This window comes from Miniopterus natalensis, chromosome 20 (genome assembly GCF_054644295.1).
Source record: "Miniopterus natalensis isolate mMinNat1 chromosome 20, mMinNat1.hap1, whole genome shotgun sequence".
Taxonomy (NCBI): domain Eukaryota; kingdom Metazoa; phylum Chordata; class Mammalia; order Chiroptera; family Miniopteridae; genus Miniopterus; species Miniopterus natalensis.
In genome coordinates, this window is record NC_142100.1 from 17,348,044 (window position 1) to 17,365,945 (window position 17,902).

At 48.1% G+C, this 17,902-nt stretch overlaps 1 protein-coding gene across 6 annotated transcripts in view; it reads left to right on the forward strand.

The window, feature by feature from the left end:
• TTC28 (tetratricopeptide repeat domain 28) overlaps positions 1-17,330 on the forward strand; it is a 463,353-nt gene extending 446,023 nt beyond the window's left edge. For 5 of the 6 annotated variants that reach the window (XM_087828508.1, XM_016198630.2, XM_016198629.2 and 2 more), the window contains 7 exons: positions 1,103-1,227; positions 3,529-3,760; positions 4,402-4,478; positions 6,048-6,071; positions 6,848-6,977; positions 9,936-10,043; positions 11,598-17,330. In XM_087828508.1, the coding sequence (XP_087684634.1) occupies positions 1,103-1,227; positions 3,529-3,760; positions 4,402-4,478; positions 6,048-6,071; positions 6,848-6,977; positions 9,936-10,043; positions 11,598-13,222 (2,321 nt within the window). In that variant the 3' untranslated portion in view covers positions 13,223-17,330. The remainder of the gene's footprint in view (positions 1-1,102; positions 1,228-3,528; positions 3,761-4,401; positions 4,479-6,047; positions 6,072-6,847; positions 6,978-9,935; positions 10,044-11,597) is intronic. The other variant, XM_087828509.1, reaches the window with a different exon arrangement.
• Positions 17,331-17,902: the final 572 nt, after the last annotated feature.

The following is a 17,902-nucleotide window of genomic DNA, read 5'->3' on the forward strand; positions in this document are numbered from 1 at the left end:
TTTGGCAGCCCTCACCTCACGGGTGGGTAGGCACTGAGGGTCTGGGCCTGGCTACATTGCTGAGCTGCTTCTGCTGCCAGATGCAGAAATCAGAGGCGAAGCCAGTGGTTTCCATGCAATCACGGAAATCTCAGCACACGATGTCTGTTTTACATGCAGTGCAGTAATCACAAGGGGCTTTGGCCCTGCATAGTTGCACAGAACATACTGCAAGTTTTGTGGGAACCTGGTCCGTGCTTGGCCATTTATTCCTGATAGGTCCCCTGCCCCTGTGCAGGCCCCCTCCCTGTCTTCCCAATGTGCTTAGGGACATGGTAGTTTTGCCTTTTAGTTTTAGTGACAGATAAAGTCACCACTTTGTTCTGGGGAAAATGATGTTTAATGATGCTGTCCTGTTACCCTTAAAAACAGCCGTGGCTCATCTGTTCTTTTAGAAAGCCCCTTCCCTTCATTATTTGGGGGTAGGTTCGCCCAAGGTTGCTTGGTGGCTTGAGGAGACTGCTCTGTCTGTACCTCCTCCAGGCCCTGCTTACAGAAGCGGTGCTGAGAGGAGGGATGGGGTCTTGGTGGACATGCGGATCTTCCCAGCCTGGCTCGGTCTGCTTGCTCTTACAGCTGGAGGAATACCTTCTCTTGCCCTCTCATCCAGTGGCCCCAAGGCGTGGAGCATACCTGTCCCTCTGTCCCTGGGCATGTAACCAGACACAGAGGAATTTCAGTGAAAACAAAGCAGATTATTCCTTGGGATGGTGGCCAAGCCAGGGAAGGGCCCTGGTGGGCCCAGGACGTCCTTTTCCTGCCTTTGCTAACGGCACAGTGGGAAAGCAGAGAGTTTCCTGAGCAACTCCCATTGCAAATAGCATTGTCCACTCAGTTCTTAAAAGGGAGGGGACCAAAGGGTGACAGACTGCCCCTGCGCGAGTTAGATATCCCACAGTCCAGCCCATAGAGCAGCTGTCCTGGGCGGCCCCCCTTTCTAGCTGGGTAACTGAGGCATAGGTGAGCTCGAGACCAGCCCAGGCTGGGAGCAGGGGGGCAGGGTCTCTAAGCTGGCCAGCTGCGGTGATGATGGGCTCTGAGGTTCCCTCTGTGCTCTTCACAGGGTTCATGCTCATTGGGAGTGACGTGAAGCTGAACAGCCCCTCTTCGCTCATTGGCCAGGCCCTCACTGAGGTCCTGCAGCACCCGGAGCGTGCGCGGGATGCCCTGCGAGTGCTGCTGCACCTGGTAAGGGGATGGGGAGCCCTTACCCAGGCTCCCATGGAAAAGCCGCTGGACATGCACGAGAAGGGGGAGGCTGAATGGTTTCCATAGCACCAGGGCACATGAGCAGGTGGAGGGGACATTGTCCCCAGACGTGTGTGGGTCAAGCCAGTTGGTCCAGGCAGTGGGCACAACGTGTGATGTCACATAGATGGCTGCAACAGTCCTCACCAAGACCCTGGGGAGGAGTGATCTGGAGCAGGGGCCCACACCACAGCTATTTCTGGGCCATGTGGCTTTGGGCAAGTCACCTTGGTGCTCTGCGCCTTTATTTCTTCATCTGGAAGTGGGGATCAAACTTTAACTTTTCAAGGTTATTGCCAGGATTAGAAAGGTGAGTAGCTGGCACACAATAGGGTTCCAGTAGCCGAGAGATGGTATTTATAGTCAGATGACATTGTCCTTCCCCTAAGTTTAGTTGGAAGAGTCCAAGCCTGACCCTGACCTTGGCCAGCCAAGAGGGCCCATGACATTTTATATATATTTGTTATAATGGCAAGGAAGAGTGACATGAAACTTGATTCACCCTTCCACCTTGACAACCTGAAAGGCAGTTTCAAATAATTTAGAATTCTTAGCCTCCTTGGAGTTCTGCCCAAGACAGACCAGCCCAGGGGCCCACACCACATCCAAGCTCTTTCCAAACCCCATGCAAACAGCTGCCCCATGGCCACCTCACAGACATGTGCATGAGGGTTCTGTTCGTGCTCAGGAGGGTGGGCCCAGGGAAGTGCTTCACACAGGCCCTGGGAATGGGAAGTTTAGAGTCTGGAGGCTGGGATCTAGGTGGGCATGTGTAACCTGGAAACTTCTGACAGCTCTCAGGCCAGACTTAAGGTAGCCCACCTGCCTGCTCCAGGGTAGATGTGCCCACATGCCTTGAAAACTTACCTGCACCGGGAAACTGTGCAGAGCCCTTACGTTGCTCAGCACTGGGGCCCTTCCCAGGTCCCTGTCACTCCATCACCCTCCTCCTTGCAGCAGCTCCCAGACTTTTTTTTTTTTTTTTTTTAATACATCTTTATTGATTTCAAAGAGAGGACAGGAGAGGGAGAGAGATGGAAACATCAATGATGACAGAGTCATTGATCGAGCCCGCGCATGTGGCCTGACCGGGAACCGAACCCCGATCGCCTGGATCCCAGGTTGACGCTCAACCGCTGAGCCACGCCCGGCCGGGCCCAGACTGCTTTTCTTAGATAACTGCCCTGTTTGGCTTGCTTCTCTCTGGCCAAGTTGTGGAGCAAGAGCCAGGCTTCTCAGCTGCTTCCCATTTGGCCTTGAGGCTCCTCAGGCACATTTAAGGCTTTCTGTTCTTGGCTTTATCTGGTGTGACTACAGGGCCATAGGTCAAGTTCACCAGCCCTTATGTCCTTTTAATCATTCTGAGTGTGCAGTGTCTCCAAGGCCTGCCCAGCCTGATGGACAGCCAGCTAGCTGGTCGTCTTGCCCAGGAACACTCATTTCTTGCAGCCTATGATGTCAACCTCCAGCATCAGAATATTTCACTGTAATAATAAAGTGTCAGGTGACATCTTGGAATGATTTTTCTGTCCCTCCAGTGATGGCACATGTGCCGCAGGGCACACAGCATTTCAGGATGGACTAAAGTTCTCTAGCAGCTGGCAGGGGAAGCCCTGAGGCAGTTGGGAGTGCTGTGGTGGGCTCATGGAGAAAGTTAACATAGTAGTTACTTGATGGATTCAGCCCATGTGTCCCAGGCACCAGGTTAGGTCCTGAAAGGGGGGAGGGCCACTTGATCACGGAAGAGGAGGTGCAGGTTCTGGAGGCCAGTGCTGTGGGGTGAAGGAGGAGTTGTATGAGGAAGGACGGGTACTGCCAGTCAAGGCCCCGGGAGGGGCATTGCTTGGTGTATGGGACAGTGGATGGGGGTCTTGAAGGTCTGAGAGTTTATCGTAGTCATGGGGAGCCATGCATAGTTTGGGCAGGCCCCTGACTTGAGATTGGCTTTCAGACAAATCACTTTAGTGTCTGTGGAGGAGGGCCTGGAACAGGCGGTGGAGGGTTAGGGGAGGGGCAGAACTCCTTGTTGCACCAGCCTTTGCTGGCTCTGATTATAGCATCTCTTCCCTCTGTGCCCTCCCTTGCAAGAAGCCAAGCCTTATGTAGCTGCAGTGTCATGGTCCTCAGGGCACGGTGCCCTACACTAGCTTCATACATGAGGCGTTTTGTTCCCCAAAGCCACTTGGAGAACCAGGGCTGCCCCTGAGCAGAGCAGCGCCTCACTCCCCCTTCCCCTTCCAGGTGGAGAAGTCCCTGCAGCGCATTCAGAACGGGCAGCGCAACGCCATGTACACATCCCAGCAGAGTGTGGAGAACAAAGTGGGTGGCATCCCCGGCTGGCAGGCCCTCCTCACCGCTGTGGGCTTCCGGTTGGACCCCCCAGCCAGTGGCTTGCCTGCAGCCGTCTTCTTCCCAACCTCCGACCCAGGCGACCGGCTGCAGCAGTGCAGCAGCACCATCCAGTCCCTGCTGGGTGAGCCTCGGGCAGGGCAGGAGGGGCTGGCTGACTGCATGGGCAGAGGGGTGGGAGCTGTGGCCCGTGTACTCACGAGGTTGCTGGATCTCATAGCTGGGAAGGAGAGTGTCCTGAGAAACGGTAGAGCCCCACGCCCAGACTTCCGACTTGGAGGAAACCAGTGCTCTTGACTTGATCTTTTTATCTGTAATGGCGAGGCATTCTTTGCATAGCGGATGCTTCCCTGGCTCTGCCTCTTCCTGGGTGACATGAGGTAATGCTGGGCAAACAGCAGCTGCTATTATTTAATCAGCAACTTCAGATCTAAGAGCCATGCAGCCTCTCCAAGGTGAAGCGGGGTGCAGAAGCTCAGGGCTGTCCTTTGTGCATCACTCAGAGGGGTGATGTTGCCTCAGCAGCTGAGATGGGGTCCTGGGAATGTGACTGTGCACCTGGAGGACTGCAGCAGGGTCAGGACTGCCACCTGACCCCACCTACCTTTCTTGGAGACCATTCTCTGCTAAATCGACATGGATGTACAGGTCTGGCTGCCTGAAGACCACCAAAGCTGAGCATTTGGGGCTTTTTCTCCTGGGAAGGCAGCAGGACTGTGGGTGCAGAGGTTCCTCTGGATAACATCCATCTCCTTCTTGGTTTAGGTCTTCCCAACCCTGCCCTCCAAGCCCTCTGCAAGCTCATCACTGCCTCAGAGACGGGCGAGCAGCTCATCAGCCGGGTGAGTCAAGCCAAGACGGCTGAGCCCAGGCCTGAGGGCTGTGTCCAGTTGGAAAGAGAGTGACTTGGCCCTAAGTAGGAACCTGCAAGTAATACAGTCTCATTGCTCTTTTCAGCCTTTGTGATTAGAAGGAAAAGGCAAAAGATGGGAGTAAAGAGAATATCTCTCCCCAGCACATGCTAGACACAGGGGAACTAGGTCCCAAGAACTTTAGGGCCTTCAGAGGACACTTAAGGGGCTGCTGTCACCTGTAATCTCAGGGCACTTCCTGAACTCTCCATTCAGTGGCCTCCTTCACCTTGTCATCCCACCCACCAGTTTTTCTGCTGACTGACAAGTGTTAAACAGCCACCTTCCCTAAGCCAGCAGGTATAGGGCCAGCCTGGCTACAGGTGTTCCAGTACTTACTCTCAGATCAAAGTATGAACTCCACTTGAAACAAAATAGCCACTAAGGCACAGCAGTGACCCCACACAACTCTATTTCAAGATACCACTTACCAGGTGTTTAAAAATGTGCTTTCTTTTAAGAAAATATAGATCTAATGTATCTGGAGGATTCTAACTCTCTGCACCATGTAGGCCCTTCCCAACTTGGTCTCAGAGCTTCTGATCTTCCTACTGGCCAGAGGATCTGGCACATGCCCCAGCATGACAGCCATGTGTGAGGGCTTCTGGAGGGAGTAGCAACCGCTGAAGAGCACGGAGCAGTTTTCTCTGGTCATCCTTGTGTAATAATTTGAAAAAAACAAAAATATTATATATTTATCAGCAGATATCATTTTAAGCAGAAATATTTCTATGTGGAAATCAAGCTCCTCCATCTAGGATTAACCTCTGAAAACCTGAGTGGTGCCTGGAGTTTTGACATACCTGGGGTTGCTTCCAGCCTGGATTTGAACATAGCTCAGTGATCTGGCTCCTTTGTTAAGCGCCTACTCATTTTGTAATAAGTGTGTTACATCTGCTTTTGAATAGAATCAGGATGACACTTCTGGAATGTTGCATGTGAAAATGAACCCAGGTGGGCTAGAAGCCTATGCTCTACAAAAAGAGAAAGTGAGAATTACACTTGCAGCACAAGACTGAGAGTCTAAAAAGCCAGTTGCTTAATTTCTTGCCTTTGGTGGCAGTATAGGGACTTTCCACCTGATATCCTGCCTGGCCCCACGGAAGTGTCCTGGGCTGACCACTGTGGCTGGTGGATGGTAGACATTTCCTGAGTCACTGGAACTATGGACTTTGGTTTACAGAATGGCCTATTCATACCCGCTGTGCCCCTTCCCACTTGAGTCTGGCCTGCCCTGCTCCTCTCCTGGCAAGGAAGGGCAGGACCTGGCTGACCCTCAGCCCCTTGACCCCGGAGTGCTTCTGGCCTGGGTGTGGCTGTTCATTTTCCTGTGTGTCCCTGCTGACTCTTGCTCCTCTCCCCTCCCGGTCAGAGCCGCGGGCCTGGTGTGGCGCTTCCTAAAGCAGTGATCAGCTCGTGTTGCATAACAACCTGTGCTTGAGTCTAAACTGTCTTCTTTCTCTCTCTTTCTTTCTTTTTCTTATAATCTGCTGGCCGAAGGCTGTTAAAAATATGGTTGGAATGGTGAGTACTACTTTAAGTAGCAACTGTTGTCAGGTGAGCCCCTCAACCCACCCACCCCCGAGGTCCCCTTGGCATGTTCTGAGCTCAGTGCACACGTGCACATGCCAACACGCGCTCGGGCTGGGATGACCAGTGCCACTGGCTCAGATGGTCCATCCCCTTCCTCTGCTCTGGCTCCCTTTCCTGCTCAACCCTCTTGTGTTCTTGATTTGACCTTTCAGTTCCATCGGAACAGCAGGGGCAGAATCCCCTTTAAGTGAGTGACACTGTGAGCCCACACGAGACCCCTGAGTAGTGTTCATAGTCAGGAAATCTGAAACACCAGGGCACTTCAGTGGGTCCTGTGGGTTGAGTGCTGAGGCTCTAGAGAGTAACCTGGGATTCCTCTTCACCATTTACCTCAAAATCATACGGATGATTGTAATTAAATAAACAAAAGAGGGAGATGACCAGGCCTATGACCCACCCCTCTTCTAGGCCCCAAGCCCCTTTCTTGCATTCAATAGCCCCACAGTGAGTGTGCTCAAGGGAAGACGTGAGGCTGGAAGCAGAAACCCTGACTGTGGGCCAGCCCATGACCTTTAACACCCCACTGCCCCTTGAGCTTCCCACAGAGAGGACAATAGGCATGAAGGCACTATACAGAGAATTTCATATGCTATACACATGTAAGGTCATTAGTGATGACAATACAGGTGACACAAGAATAACAGGTGGGCCGGAGGGGAAGTAAATGTTGGGAAGGAGCAAGAACTCACATGCTCCCCCTTACTCAGCTCCACCAGGTGCTGGTCCAGCTGCAGGCCTGCGAGAAGGAACAGGACTTTGCGTCGGCTCCCATTCAAGTCTCCATCAGCGTCCAGCTGTGGCGGCTCCCGGGATGTCACGAATTCCTGGCGGCTCTAGGTAGGACAGACTTCATTGGTTTCTTTAGTTCCATTTTTAAAAAATCTACTTTTCTCCTAATTTCTGTTGGGTAAAGTTGGTAGACTCTTAGGGGTTTTCTATCTTCTTAGATATTTTATTACTCAAAAATAGTTTCCTCAGAGGTTCTAATGCTTTAGTACAATTCCCAAATGGCCCCCCAGCTTTGTCCCATTTCCCTTATATTATGACTTCATGTTTCTCATTTGTAGTCATCATTTGAATATGAATCTGCTAGATTCAGTATTGTTGGGAGTCAGGCTGTGATTAAAAGTTAAGAAAAGAGTCATAAAACAATGGTTTTAATTTGTTTTCTATCACTCTCTACTGGAAACCGGGAGAACGGATACTATTGAAACCACTTAGATTTGACTGTGGGGACCTAGAACTGCATGTACACGATCCTTGTTCAATCCAGGATGCTCACTTTTCATTTTTTAACACTGTGATTCTGCTGGGGCAGCTCCTGACATAACTCCATGGAGCCTATAGGCTGCTCTCCTGCTTCGCTCGAGTGCCTGTGTAACTTGCTTGGGAGCCATTCACACCATAGCTTTTTTCAAACACTTGTTATGTGCTAGGCAGTGTTCTAGGCACTGGGGATGCAGCAGTGAGCAAAGGACAAAAGGCCCTGCCCTCTTAGAGTTTTCATTCTAGTGGGGAAGACGAACAGACAGTAACTACCTAATCTAAGGGAGGCACCTTAGAAGGTGAGGTGCACCGTAACAGAAGCAAGCATCCAAGTCCTAGTGATTGGCCTTGGGGGGGAATGGGGCAGATCTGGGGGGCCGAGAGGACATGGGAAGACCTCTGGTTTTTAACCTGAGAGATGGAGAACCTTTGGAGGATGACACAGCCTGAATTCACTGTTACAGGGACCAGCCATCAGACATGGCAGGGCAGCAAATCCTTAAAGAATTTTTCTTCTGCTGTGAGGCCCAGGTATTCAATATTGGACCATCTTTTCTAACCCATTTTGTAGATGACCTTTCCCAGCCCACCTCAACTTAGTGCTGGCTCCATTTGTTTTTGACCCACAAAGCCCCTGCCGCTACATCCCCTGTGAACCGACACTTTATTGTCCTTTATGATTTGTACTATTTGTTTTCCTGTGGACTTAAAGCAGTCTTCTTGGTGTAAACATAGTAAATTTATATCTAAGTAAAAGTGGTCAGTAGCAAATGGAGCAAGAGTGAGAAAGGCCAGGTCTATACCCAGGATGCATCTCTTTTCACTTCCATGACAGGCTGTAGGGCTAGTGTTGGGGCAGTGACACAGGTGAGGTGAGAAGATGAAGCTAAGACCTTTCTTTATAAAGGAAAAGCTCTTCCTCACACAGGACATAAGTCTCCCTTGGGTGTGGGTGTGACCGAGCGAGCCCTCCTCACCTGTGAAGTGGATGTTTTGATGCCCTTTGCCAGGTCTGTCACTGGCTCTCTGGTCCTGGGGTTGTGGGTCATTTTCACTGATGTTCCTCTACTTCTCTGTACTTTCCAAATTCCACTGATACTCAAGGGGTCAGTCGCTATGCACATACTTATAATTTTCAAATTCTCTGGACTGAGATTGCGAGGGAGGAAGTGAGGAGTCTCTGCAGGCCAGGCATCTAGAGAGGTGGCTCTCATTCCAAGGGCTCCAAGGCCCCACGAGACGCCCCCTTTCCGGCCCTCGACTTTAAGCACATGCCATCACAACCCATCACAGGGCTGTCTGTTCTTTAGAGGACTCAGTTCTATTGGAGCAACCAATTAAATTATTTTGGCAAAAGTAGAGGTTTCTTTGCAAATTAATACATTACATTTACATTAATTTGTTTTTAAATGCTGAGTTCTCTGAGACATCCCTGTTGCTTTCAGGCACTGTTTGGATTCAGAGAGGAGAATGTTCCATAGCAACCAGAATGGTGACTCCTTGAGTAACCCTAATTCTCAAAGGAAAGACAGTGTCACACCAGTGTCAGAGCCCTTCAGGAAGAATAAAATATAGACATGGACAGATTTCTCCTTTAGTAGCTACTCTGCCATGAAATGCATAGCATGCCGACATGGCAGCATTACAAAGGACAGATCCCTGTCACTGGAACATTGTGAGATCAGAGGAGGGGAAGGGCCTGGTATCACAGGGCCTGTAACTCAGCCTTCAGCACCAAGTGTTTGTGCGGTTTCAAGTGGAGCTTAGTGATCTGCTGAGGAGGCTGAGTAAAGATTCTTCAGGCCCTACCTTCTTGCTTGGTGGTGCCTTTCTGTGGACACAGCCCTTAATCACAGGGTGTTTGGCTTCTTCCTCCTGAGTTCCTCCTGGGGCGATGTACTGGGTGCCTCTGCAACATCTCTTAATAAGTCTGAGCGCTGTGGCAATAACTCATTAGCCAGCCTCTGGCTCCGGAGGCTCACACCCTTTGTTGTGCCTGTTCCAAGTCTCAGTAAAACCCCTAGACTTAGGGAGGAGCCCCTCCTGGCCTTTGGCAGAGTGGAGTCCCTGCAGGGTGGTTCAGCCAAGATAGCAGATTCTCCACCATCGCAGACAGCTCATTCCAAAGCCCTCAGTGGTGGACACTGAGCACGTCTGAAGACATCGTCCTTACCCTTGAGAAGCTTCCACCGTCCCACACACCAGCTTTACATATTGGACCCAAAGCCAAAGACAGTGGCCAGTTTTTGTCCTGGACAGACTCCCTTAAGTGGACGGTTCTACAAAAGAATGGAGAAAACATGTTAATGAGCCTTACTACTAATTCCAACCCTCAGCTCTCAAGAAGGGAATTCAGGCAGGAAAGCAGCGTGCTCTATGAAGGGGCAAAGGGAGCCCCAGGTGGGGCACTTGCTGAGGGGCCTGTGGGGGTTCCCATGACACTGTATGAGGAACCCTACAACTCTCATCCTTTTCAGCTTATGGAATCTTCCCTAAGGAAGCAGATGTTTATACCCTTTGTTCCTCTAGGTTTCGATCTCTGTGAAGTTGGTCAGGAGGAAGTAATCCTGAAAACCGGGAAACAAGCCAGTCGAAGAACCATGCACTTTGCACTCCAGTCCCTACTCGCCCTTTTCGGTAAGAGCTCTGCCCAGTGCCCCTGGGGTCAGACACAAGCCCACCTAGCAACATTTTGGGAAGGGGAAAGAAATGTGGTGAAGTGTTTTTGTGTGTGTATGTGTTAGGGATTGTTCAAGAGCCATAAACAAAAACTCTCTGCTCTCATGGAAAGTACAGTTAAAATACATGTCCTGTATTAGGTGAGGTGCTGCCAAGTGCTATGAAGAAAACAAGCAGAATATACGAGACTAGAACGTGAGAGGGTGGCTGCAGAGCAGACAGAATAGGGAGGAGCGGTGCTCAGGTCACTCAGGCCTGGGAGGGACACCTGCCTGCCTGCCTGCCCTTCTCAAAGAGCCAAACTGGTGCTTGCTTCGGCAGCACATATACTAAAAGGACCAAACTGGCTGCAGCATGAAGACAAAATGCTGGCGCAGAGGGTAGCCATGGTTTGAAGGCAGAACCAACAGGGTCTGCTGAAGAATGTGTGTCAGACAGAAAGAGAGGATCAAAAGTGATAGGTACCCTGTATTTTGGAACAGCTGCCAGAAGGGACTACCTTTTGCTAAAACCTTGAAAGTGGCAGAAGGAATGAGTTTGAGTTTCACCTTGGACATACTCAGTTTCATTTTGTTTTTAATCCTCGCCCGAGGATATGTGTTTTTATTGATTTGAGAGAGAAACATCGATTAGTTGCCTCCAATACACGTCCCAACTGGGGATCAAACCTACAACCTAGGTATGTGCCCTGACCGGGAATTGAACCTGCAACCTTTTGGTGTCCAGGACGATGCTCCAACCAACTGAGCCACCCAGCCAGGGTGGACATACTACTCAGTTTTGAAGTATCCGTTAGGCACCTACATAGGCAGCTGGTTATACGAGTTTGGAGTTCAGGGAGAAGCCATGGTGGAGATAATACCATGGGGCATCATACAGGTCCAAGGGGAAGAGGGCTGAGTCCGGTGAGCACACCGGGGTTCAGAGGTCACAAAGATGAGGAGGGGTCTGAGAAGGAGCCATCATAGAAGGCAGGGTGCCACTGACTATGCAGAACTGAACTGTGAACACTGATGTGGTAGCATGGACATCACTGGTGACCTTTACAAGAACTGGGAGGACAAAAGCCTGAATGGAGCTGGGAAGACAAAGTGGGAAGAGAGACTGTGGAGAGTGACTCCTGAGGAGGCTGCTGGAATGTGCAGTGATGGGGCTGGAGCTGGAGGGATGGTGGGTTTGGTTCTAGGACGGGGACATCACAGATTGCCCAAAGGCTCCAGTCAGAGCAGGAGCAGATGTGGGGTCCTAAGAGATAGGGGGCAGAGTGGAGAGTGCATGGTGGTCAGCTGCAGGGCTGCAGGGTCTCCTAGGGTGTTTCTGTCCCTAGGAGACAGAAAAAGAAAAGATTTCCTTTTTCTAATAGGACTGTGTTTCTCAGGATTATAAGATGAGTTCAAGTTGTATATAAGTAGCAGTTGTATAATTCTCTGCTAGCTTCTATGCATATAAAGAAGAAAAATCAAAACCATGTAGAATTCTAACTGCCCTCTGGGCGCATACGTTTTGTCTTAGATTCTACAGAGCTGCCCAAGCGCCTCAGCCTTGACAGCTCATCTTCCCTGGAGTCCCTGGCCTCGGCCCAGTCTGTCTCCAATGCCCTGCCCTTGGGCTACCAGCACCCTCCCTTCTCACCCACCGGTGCAGAGAGCATCGCCTCGGACGCCATCTCTGTGTACAGTCTGAGCTCCATTGCCTCCTCAATGAGCTTTGTCTCTAAGCCTGAGAGTGGGTCAGAAGGGGGGGGCCCCCGAGGACGGCAGGACTACGACAGGTCCAAGAATGCTTACCCACAGCGATCCACCCTGCCTCGGAGCCAGCTGTCCCCCCAGACCCGCCCTGCAGGCAGCAAAGAAGAAGAAGAATATGAAGGGTTTTCCATCATCAGCACTGAGCCTTTGACAGCTTACCAAGAAAACAGAAAGACAGGCTTCTCACCAGATCACAAACAATCCCGAGGAGGTACAACTGGAGGTGTGAAAGTTTCAATAAGCTCCAAAGGGAGCATAAGCACTCCAAATTCTCCAGTTAAAATGACTCTGATTCCCAGCCCAAACTCACCCTTCCAAAAGGTTGGAAAACTAGCAAGTTCAGATACGGGAGAATCAGACCAGTCTAGCACAGAAACAGACAGTACCGTGAAATCCCAAGAAGAAAGCAACCCAAAGCTTGATCCACAAGAGTTGGCCCAGAAAATTCTAGAGGAGACACAAAGTCATCTTATTGCAGTGGAGCGTCTTCAAAGGGGCGGCAGTCAGACCAGTAACAACCCAGAAGATGGCATTTCCATGCCAAATAACGCTGCCATCTTCAGAGCGTCAGAAACAAGTGCGTTCAGCAGGCCTACCCTCTCCCATCAGAAGAGTCAGCCATCACCAATTACTGTTAAACCAAAGCCCCCAGCCAGAAGCTCATCCCTGCCCAAGGTGAGTTCAGGATATAGCAGCCCCACCACCTCGGAGGCGTCCATCAAAGACAGCCCGAGCCAGCACAGCGGCCGGCCATCCCCTGGCTCTGACTCCCAGACTTCCCTGACTGACCAGCCTCTCTTCAAACTGAAGTATCCCAGCTCTCCTTACAGTGCCCACATTTCCAAATCACCAAGGAACATGTCCCCAAGCTCAGGCCATCACTCTCCTGCTGGTAGTGCACCGTCCCCAGCTCTCTCCTATTCCTCAGCTGGTTCCGCTCGCTCAAGTCCAGCTGATGCTCCCGACATAGACAAACTGAAAATGGCAGCCATTGATGAAAAGGTGCAGGCTGTGCACAACCTGAAGATGTTCTGGCAGAGTACACCCCAGCATTCCACAGGACCCATGAAAATATTCCGGGGGACCCCTGGAACGATGACTTCCAAAAGAGATGTCCTCAGTCTATTAAATCTGTCACCTCGGCACAACAAGAAGGAGGAAGGAGTAGACAAGCTTGAGCTCAAGGAGCTGTCTTTGCAACAACACGGAGAAACACCACAAAAAGCCCCTCCCAATGGACACTGGCACAGTGAGACCACCACGTTGAGCACGCTGCCACTGCCCGCCAGCCCTCCTGCTGCAGCTCCCACACGCCCTTTGAGACTTCCTTCTGGAAACGGCTACAAGTTTCTGTCCCCAGGAAGATTTTTTCCTTCCTCCAAATGCTAAAGCATCTTTATGCCCAGTGACTCAGAGTGCAGCAGCCTTGCAGAGGATCTGTTGTTCACTCGGCCTACTCCCTTGTCTGAGTGCAGTCACCCCACAAAGCCACCAGCCACCTCACGAAGGGTGCACTCCAGGCAAGGGGCATTACCATGCCCAGACACCACCACACAACACAGCTGGTGGCTTCTCTGGGACTCGGGGCCAGATTTACCAAAATCCAGGACTTCTGTGGGATTGGTACAGGAGGCTCATGGAATTTCCTACACACTTCACCAAATGTTTACCTTTGAACTCTCTGCTTCTCATCTTTGACATGATTCTTCAACAGGATTTTTGTATTAAAAATGGTCATGGTTCTGGGGTGGGGAGAGGAAAAGGAGCACATATTTTGCTAAGAGGTATATATGCAGTACCTTTTATACACAGAAATTCAAATAGGCTTTTTTAAGGCTTTCAGGTGCTGGTTGGGGGTGGGATATATAAAATCTCTCTAACTTGAATTCTACATGAAAATGTTATATTAGCCAAAAACAGAATAATGGTTTTAAAAATGCCAATGATTTGAAATTAAAATATAGCAATTTTGGTCTCATGATATTGTAATATCACGGTAACAATGCAATAATTCACATCGAAACAGTGCTTCCATCCTGAACTCAGCTTTGTCGAGCTCTACAAATGTCCTTGGGGCCCACTGTCAACCAAACTTGAATTTTCTTAAAAAATTTATGTAACTCGGATCCAGGCATTTTAGAACTATGCAATTGTGATTTAAAATGCAACTTTGTGCTTTTAAAACGTTACTGACCTTTTTTGTACATGGATAAACAACTTGGTTTTATTATCAATAGTACTTTGCATTTATAGCTGTTATTTTTTAAAGCTCAAAAAGTTTTTTAAAATATCAAATTTTGAATAGTCATCAATAAGTAATTATCAAACTTTGGGATGGAAAGACTGAAATTATTATTTCCTTATAGGAAACAAACAAACAAAAATCCTCTGGCTAACTAGATTTAACCAGAATCTAGCCTTCCAGCTCCTATTCCCTTTATTAGCTGCTTAATTTTTTTCTCTTTTCCCATCTCCAGGCCTCTAAAACCACTTCTAACTCTGTTGGCAGGTTCCCACAATTCCAGCACCCCGGGTCTGTGAGCTACACAGGGACCCTAATCTTAGCCGTGACCAGCTCCCCTTGCTCCTGCGTCTGAAGGACAAGCCCCTTCCCTTCCCACAGAAGGCTTTAATGTCCATAGCCTGAGAAATGGGGCCTTTGCTAGGATTTACATCCAAATATTGAATAGGGAGAAACAGATATCCCTGAAAGTACTGTCACAGAAAACAAAGGTGGACTTTTCCTACAGCTGTGACAGGGCACTGAAAAGTTTTGCCAGCTGGGAGGAGACGAAAGAATAGTCTAGGGAGGGGTAACCATTAACACATCTGAATAAAGAAATGAAATGCTGAAAATCACATTAGTACTAAGTTTAGGTGGAGAATTTAAAGAAGCCTCTCTTAGGTTATTCTAAAATGAAAAGCCTGCTATCCTCACTGTGAGGGTATATGTATATCACACAAAGGTGGGCTTGGCCCAGGACACCAGCAATACAGGGAGTGAACATGAGCAGCCTGGCAGGAGGGACACTAACATCAAGACCCACAAGGGAGAGTTTTTAACCTTGGGTAGATCTTGCTTTATAAACATACACTGACCACTCGCCCTGTTCCTCAGTGTTCTCTGGAAAGAGGAATGGATAATATTTATTCAATTTGTGCTCTTCTCTGCCATGCCATAGAGGTTTTTGCACTTAACCCAATAGTCATGCTGACAAAAGCAAACAACAAGGATGTCCCATTTTAACCCTGATGTAACACTGGAAGAGAAATACTTTATAAAGCAAGCAAGCAATTATGAGGTTGTCTTTATAGGGAAAAAAATAAATGGTAATAAAAGTACTAGTGTAGCAAATGAAAGCCAAGTTTATAGCACTGTGCATTAGATAGCAAAATGAGGTCCTCAATAATGAAGACTGAACCTCACAGTAAATTTCTGAATCCATTCGTAGATAGTTGGGCTGTTCCTTTCCCAGCAAATCTCAGCCTCAGCCTCTTTCCCAAGTGCCAAGGAGCCCTGGAGGAAAGGCCTGGGGTCTGTGCTCCGTCTGTGAGGACGAGAGTGCTGCCCCATTTGCCCACCTCTAGCACATGCCCTCCACCACCAGACCGCTTCCCAGGGTTATCAAGCCAGCTAGGAGGATTTGTGGACCCTAACCTGGTTTTAGTCCTACGTACATTGTTGTTATAAGTCTCATGTTGAAAAGCCAAATGGTATGTGTGTGTTTCTGTTCTAGATATAAGCTTCAATGAAGGAAAGCTAAGACGATAAAATAATAGGACCAAATTAAAAATCACGGTAGAGTCATCACTTCTTTATGTTTATTGTCAGTCTTGGTATTTTCTACATGAGTGAAATGGATGTAAAATTAGAGTGAAATTTTCAGGCTACACTGAAAAAAGTATGCACTTAAAAATTATGTGAGATTGTATAATTCACAGATTTCTTTGTACAGATCAGGAATTGGCAAACTACAACCCACAGGCTAAATCTGGTCAGAGGTGTGGTTTTTTTTTGGTGTTTTTTTTTTAAACATATCTTTATTAATTTCAGAGAGAGGAAAGGAGGGGGGAGAGAGAGATAGAAACATCAATGATGAGAGAGTCATTGATCGGCTGCCTAGCCTGCAACCTGGGCAAGTGCCCTGACTGGGAATCGAACCCCGATCTCCTGGATCCTAGGTCGATGCTCAACCACTGAGCCACGCCAGGCCGGGTGGAGATGTGGTTTTTTTATAGCCATGAGCTAGGAATGAATTTTACATTTTAATGGTTATTTAAATACCTACATAATAATCTTGATTTTGCCTCTTGGCCCACAAAGCCTAAAATATCTAAATACCTGGTCTTTTAAGAAAGTTTGCTGACTCCTGGTATAAATAACAGAAAACACAATTAGAATAATGTGTTGTTTCTACAATCTAGGGGAAGTGAGTGTCAGGTTATGGACAAAATTGATTGGTATGCATGAGAACCCTGAGCCACATGGATAGAAGCGAAGGACACGTCTATAGTCTTTGGCCCTTTGTTTCACTTTGGATGTGGGTAAAATTTACAAAAATATTTTTCCTACTCCATATGCAGATACCATCAGATGCAATTCTTTTTCAGCTCAGGAAACTGGAATGCCCTGCCCCTACTGTACTCCATCAGATGCAAATATACTGAACACAAGCAATAAAATCTCCCTTTCCTAGAAACTTTGGTATGACCACAAAGCAAGGTAGTAGTAGACTATCTTAATTCTCACCAGTGAACTACTCAACTACTTTGCCAGTTTTAACTATGTCAAAATACCTAGATACAATTGGATACTAAAATTTAATTTTGATTCACATTAGTGTGTAGTAGAATGAAAAAAATCTCACATCCATCCCATTTGAAAAAAATGGTCCACACTGATACTTGCTGGGTCTCAGCAGGAGACCAGGTGCTGCACATACTGTCCCTATCCTGACCTTGTCTGTCCCAGTGACTCAGTAGGTGATCACAGTAGCAAGTCTCAGTATGGTGCCTGCCTGTCCCGCCACCTCCCATCACAAGAATTGTCACTTTGTTAGTTTCAGTTCAGGCTGGAAAAAATACCACACAGTAATCTGGTTTGCTTTTAATAAGTAGGCAGAAAGTGAAAACTGTATAATATTTCATCACATATTTTGTTGTTTTATCTAAAATGATTGTACATGTAGTTTGTGAACTGGGCCCTTGTTTGTGCCAGAACCTTCAAAGATGTTCCATGTAAAGGACACATGGGGTCACCTCTCCCTTCCTCAGACCCCTTCCCCACTTGGCACTCACACCCCTTGTATGCAGAGTTAGCCATCTTTGGCCTATGTGGACATTTTTGTAAATTACAGTTTCCAGATGGCATTAAACTTTTTATATTATGAAATTTATCATGTAAAAAGAACTTCATATTTTTATTGAGATTGCTAAGGCACTTGGCCTTCCTTTGTGATTTCAGTGTCTATTAAAGCATGAGTTCCCTCGGTTTTAAGTGCTGTATCTGAATCATTTTCTATACACAAATCACACTTTCTAGATGTCTTTGCTGTGTCATTAATGAGCCTGTATCTCTCTCTGGAGGTTTATCCTTATAAATACACTGGACCCTCACTTTTACCAGGAAGAGAGCCAGAGAGAGCGCACAGTGGAGCCAACCTGCATGCACGTTTCTCCAGCCCCAAGGCACTAGGTACTTGCTAGTGGGTGGTTATTTAGATGCTAAATGCTTCTGATCTTCTGTGATTATACTTGGAGGACTAGAAAATTCCACAGTTGTATAAGTATTTAGATAAAACTAAACAGAGTTCATTACAACCAGGTCCCTGTATCTAAAAACTTCCAAGGGAAGTATTTCATAAAGAAGGAAACCAATCCTGAGAAAGGGAGGGAACAACAACAAAACTATTTTAAAAGCAAGACAAACATAAAGTAAGATGAAAGAAACAAATAAAATTACCAATAATCACAAATTTCAGTGAACTAAAAAATCAAAAAGGAGACTGACAGATGATAATAATATGCTACATGCTCTTTAAGAAACTATGCTCTTTGGAAAAAAAGTTA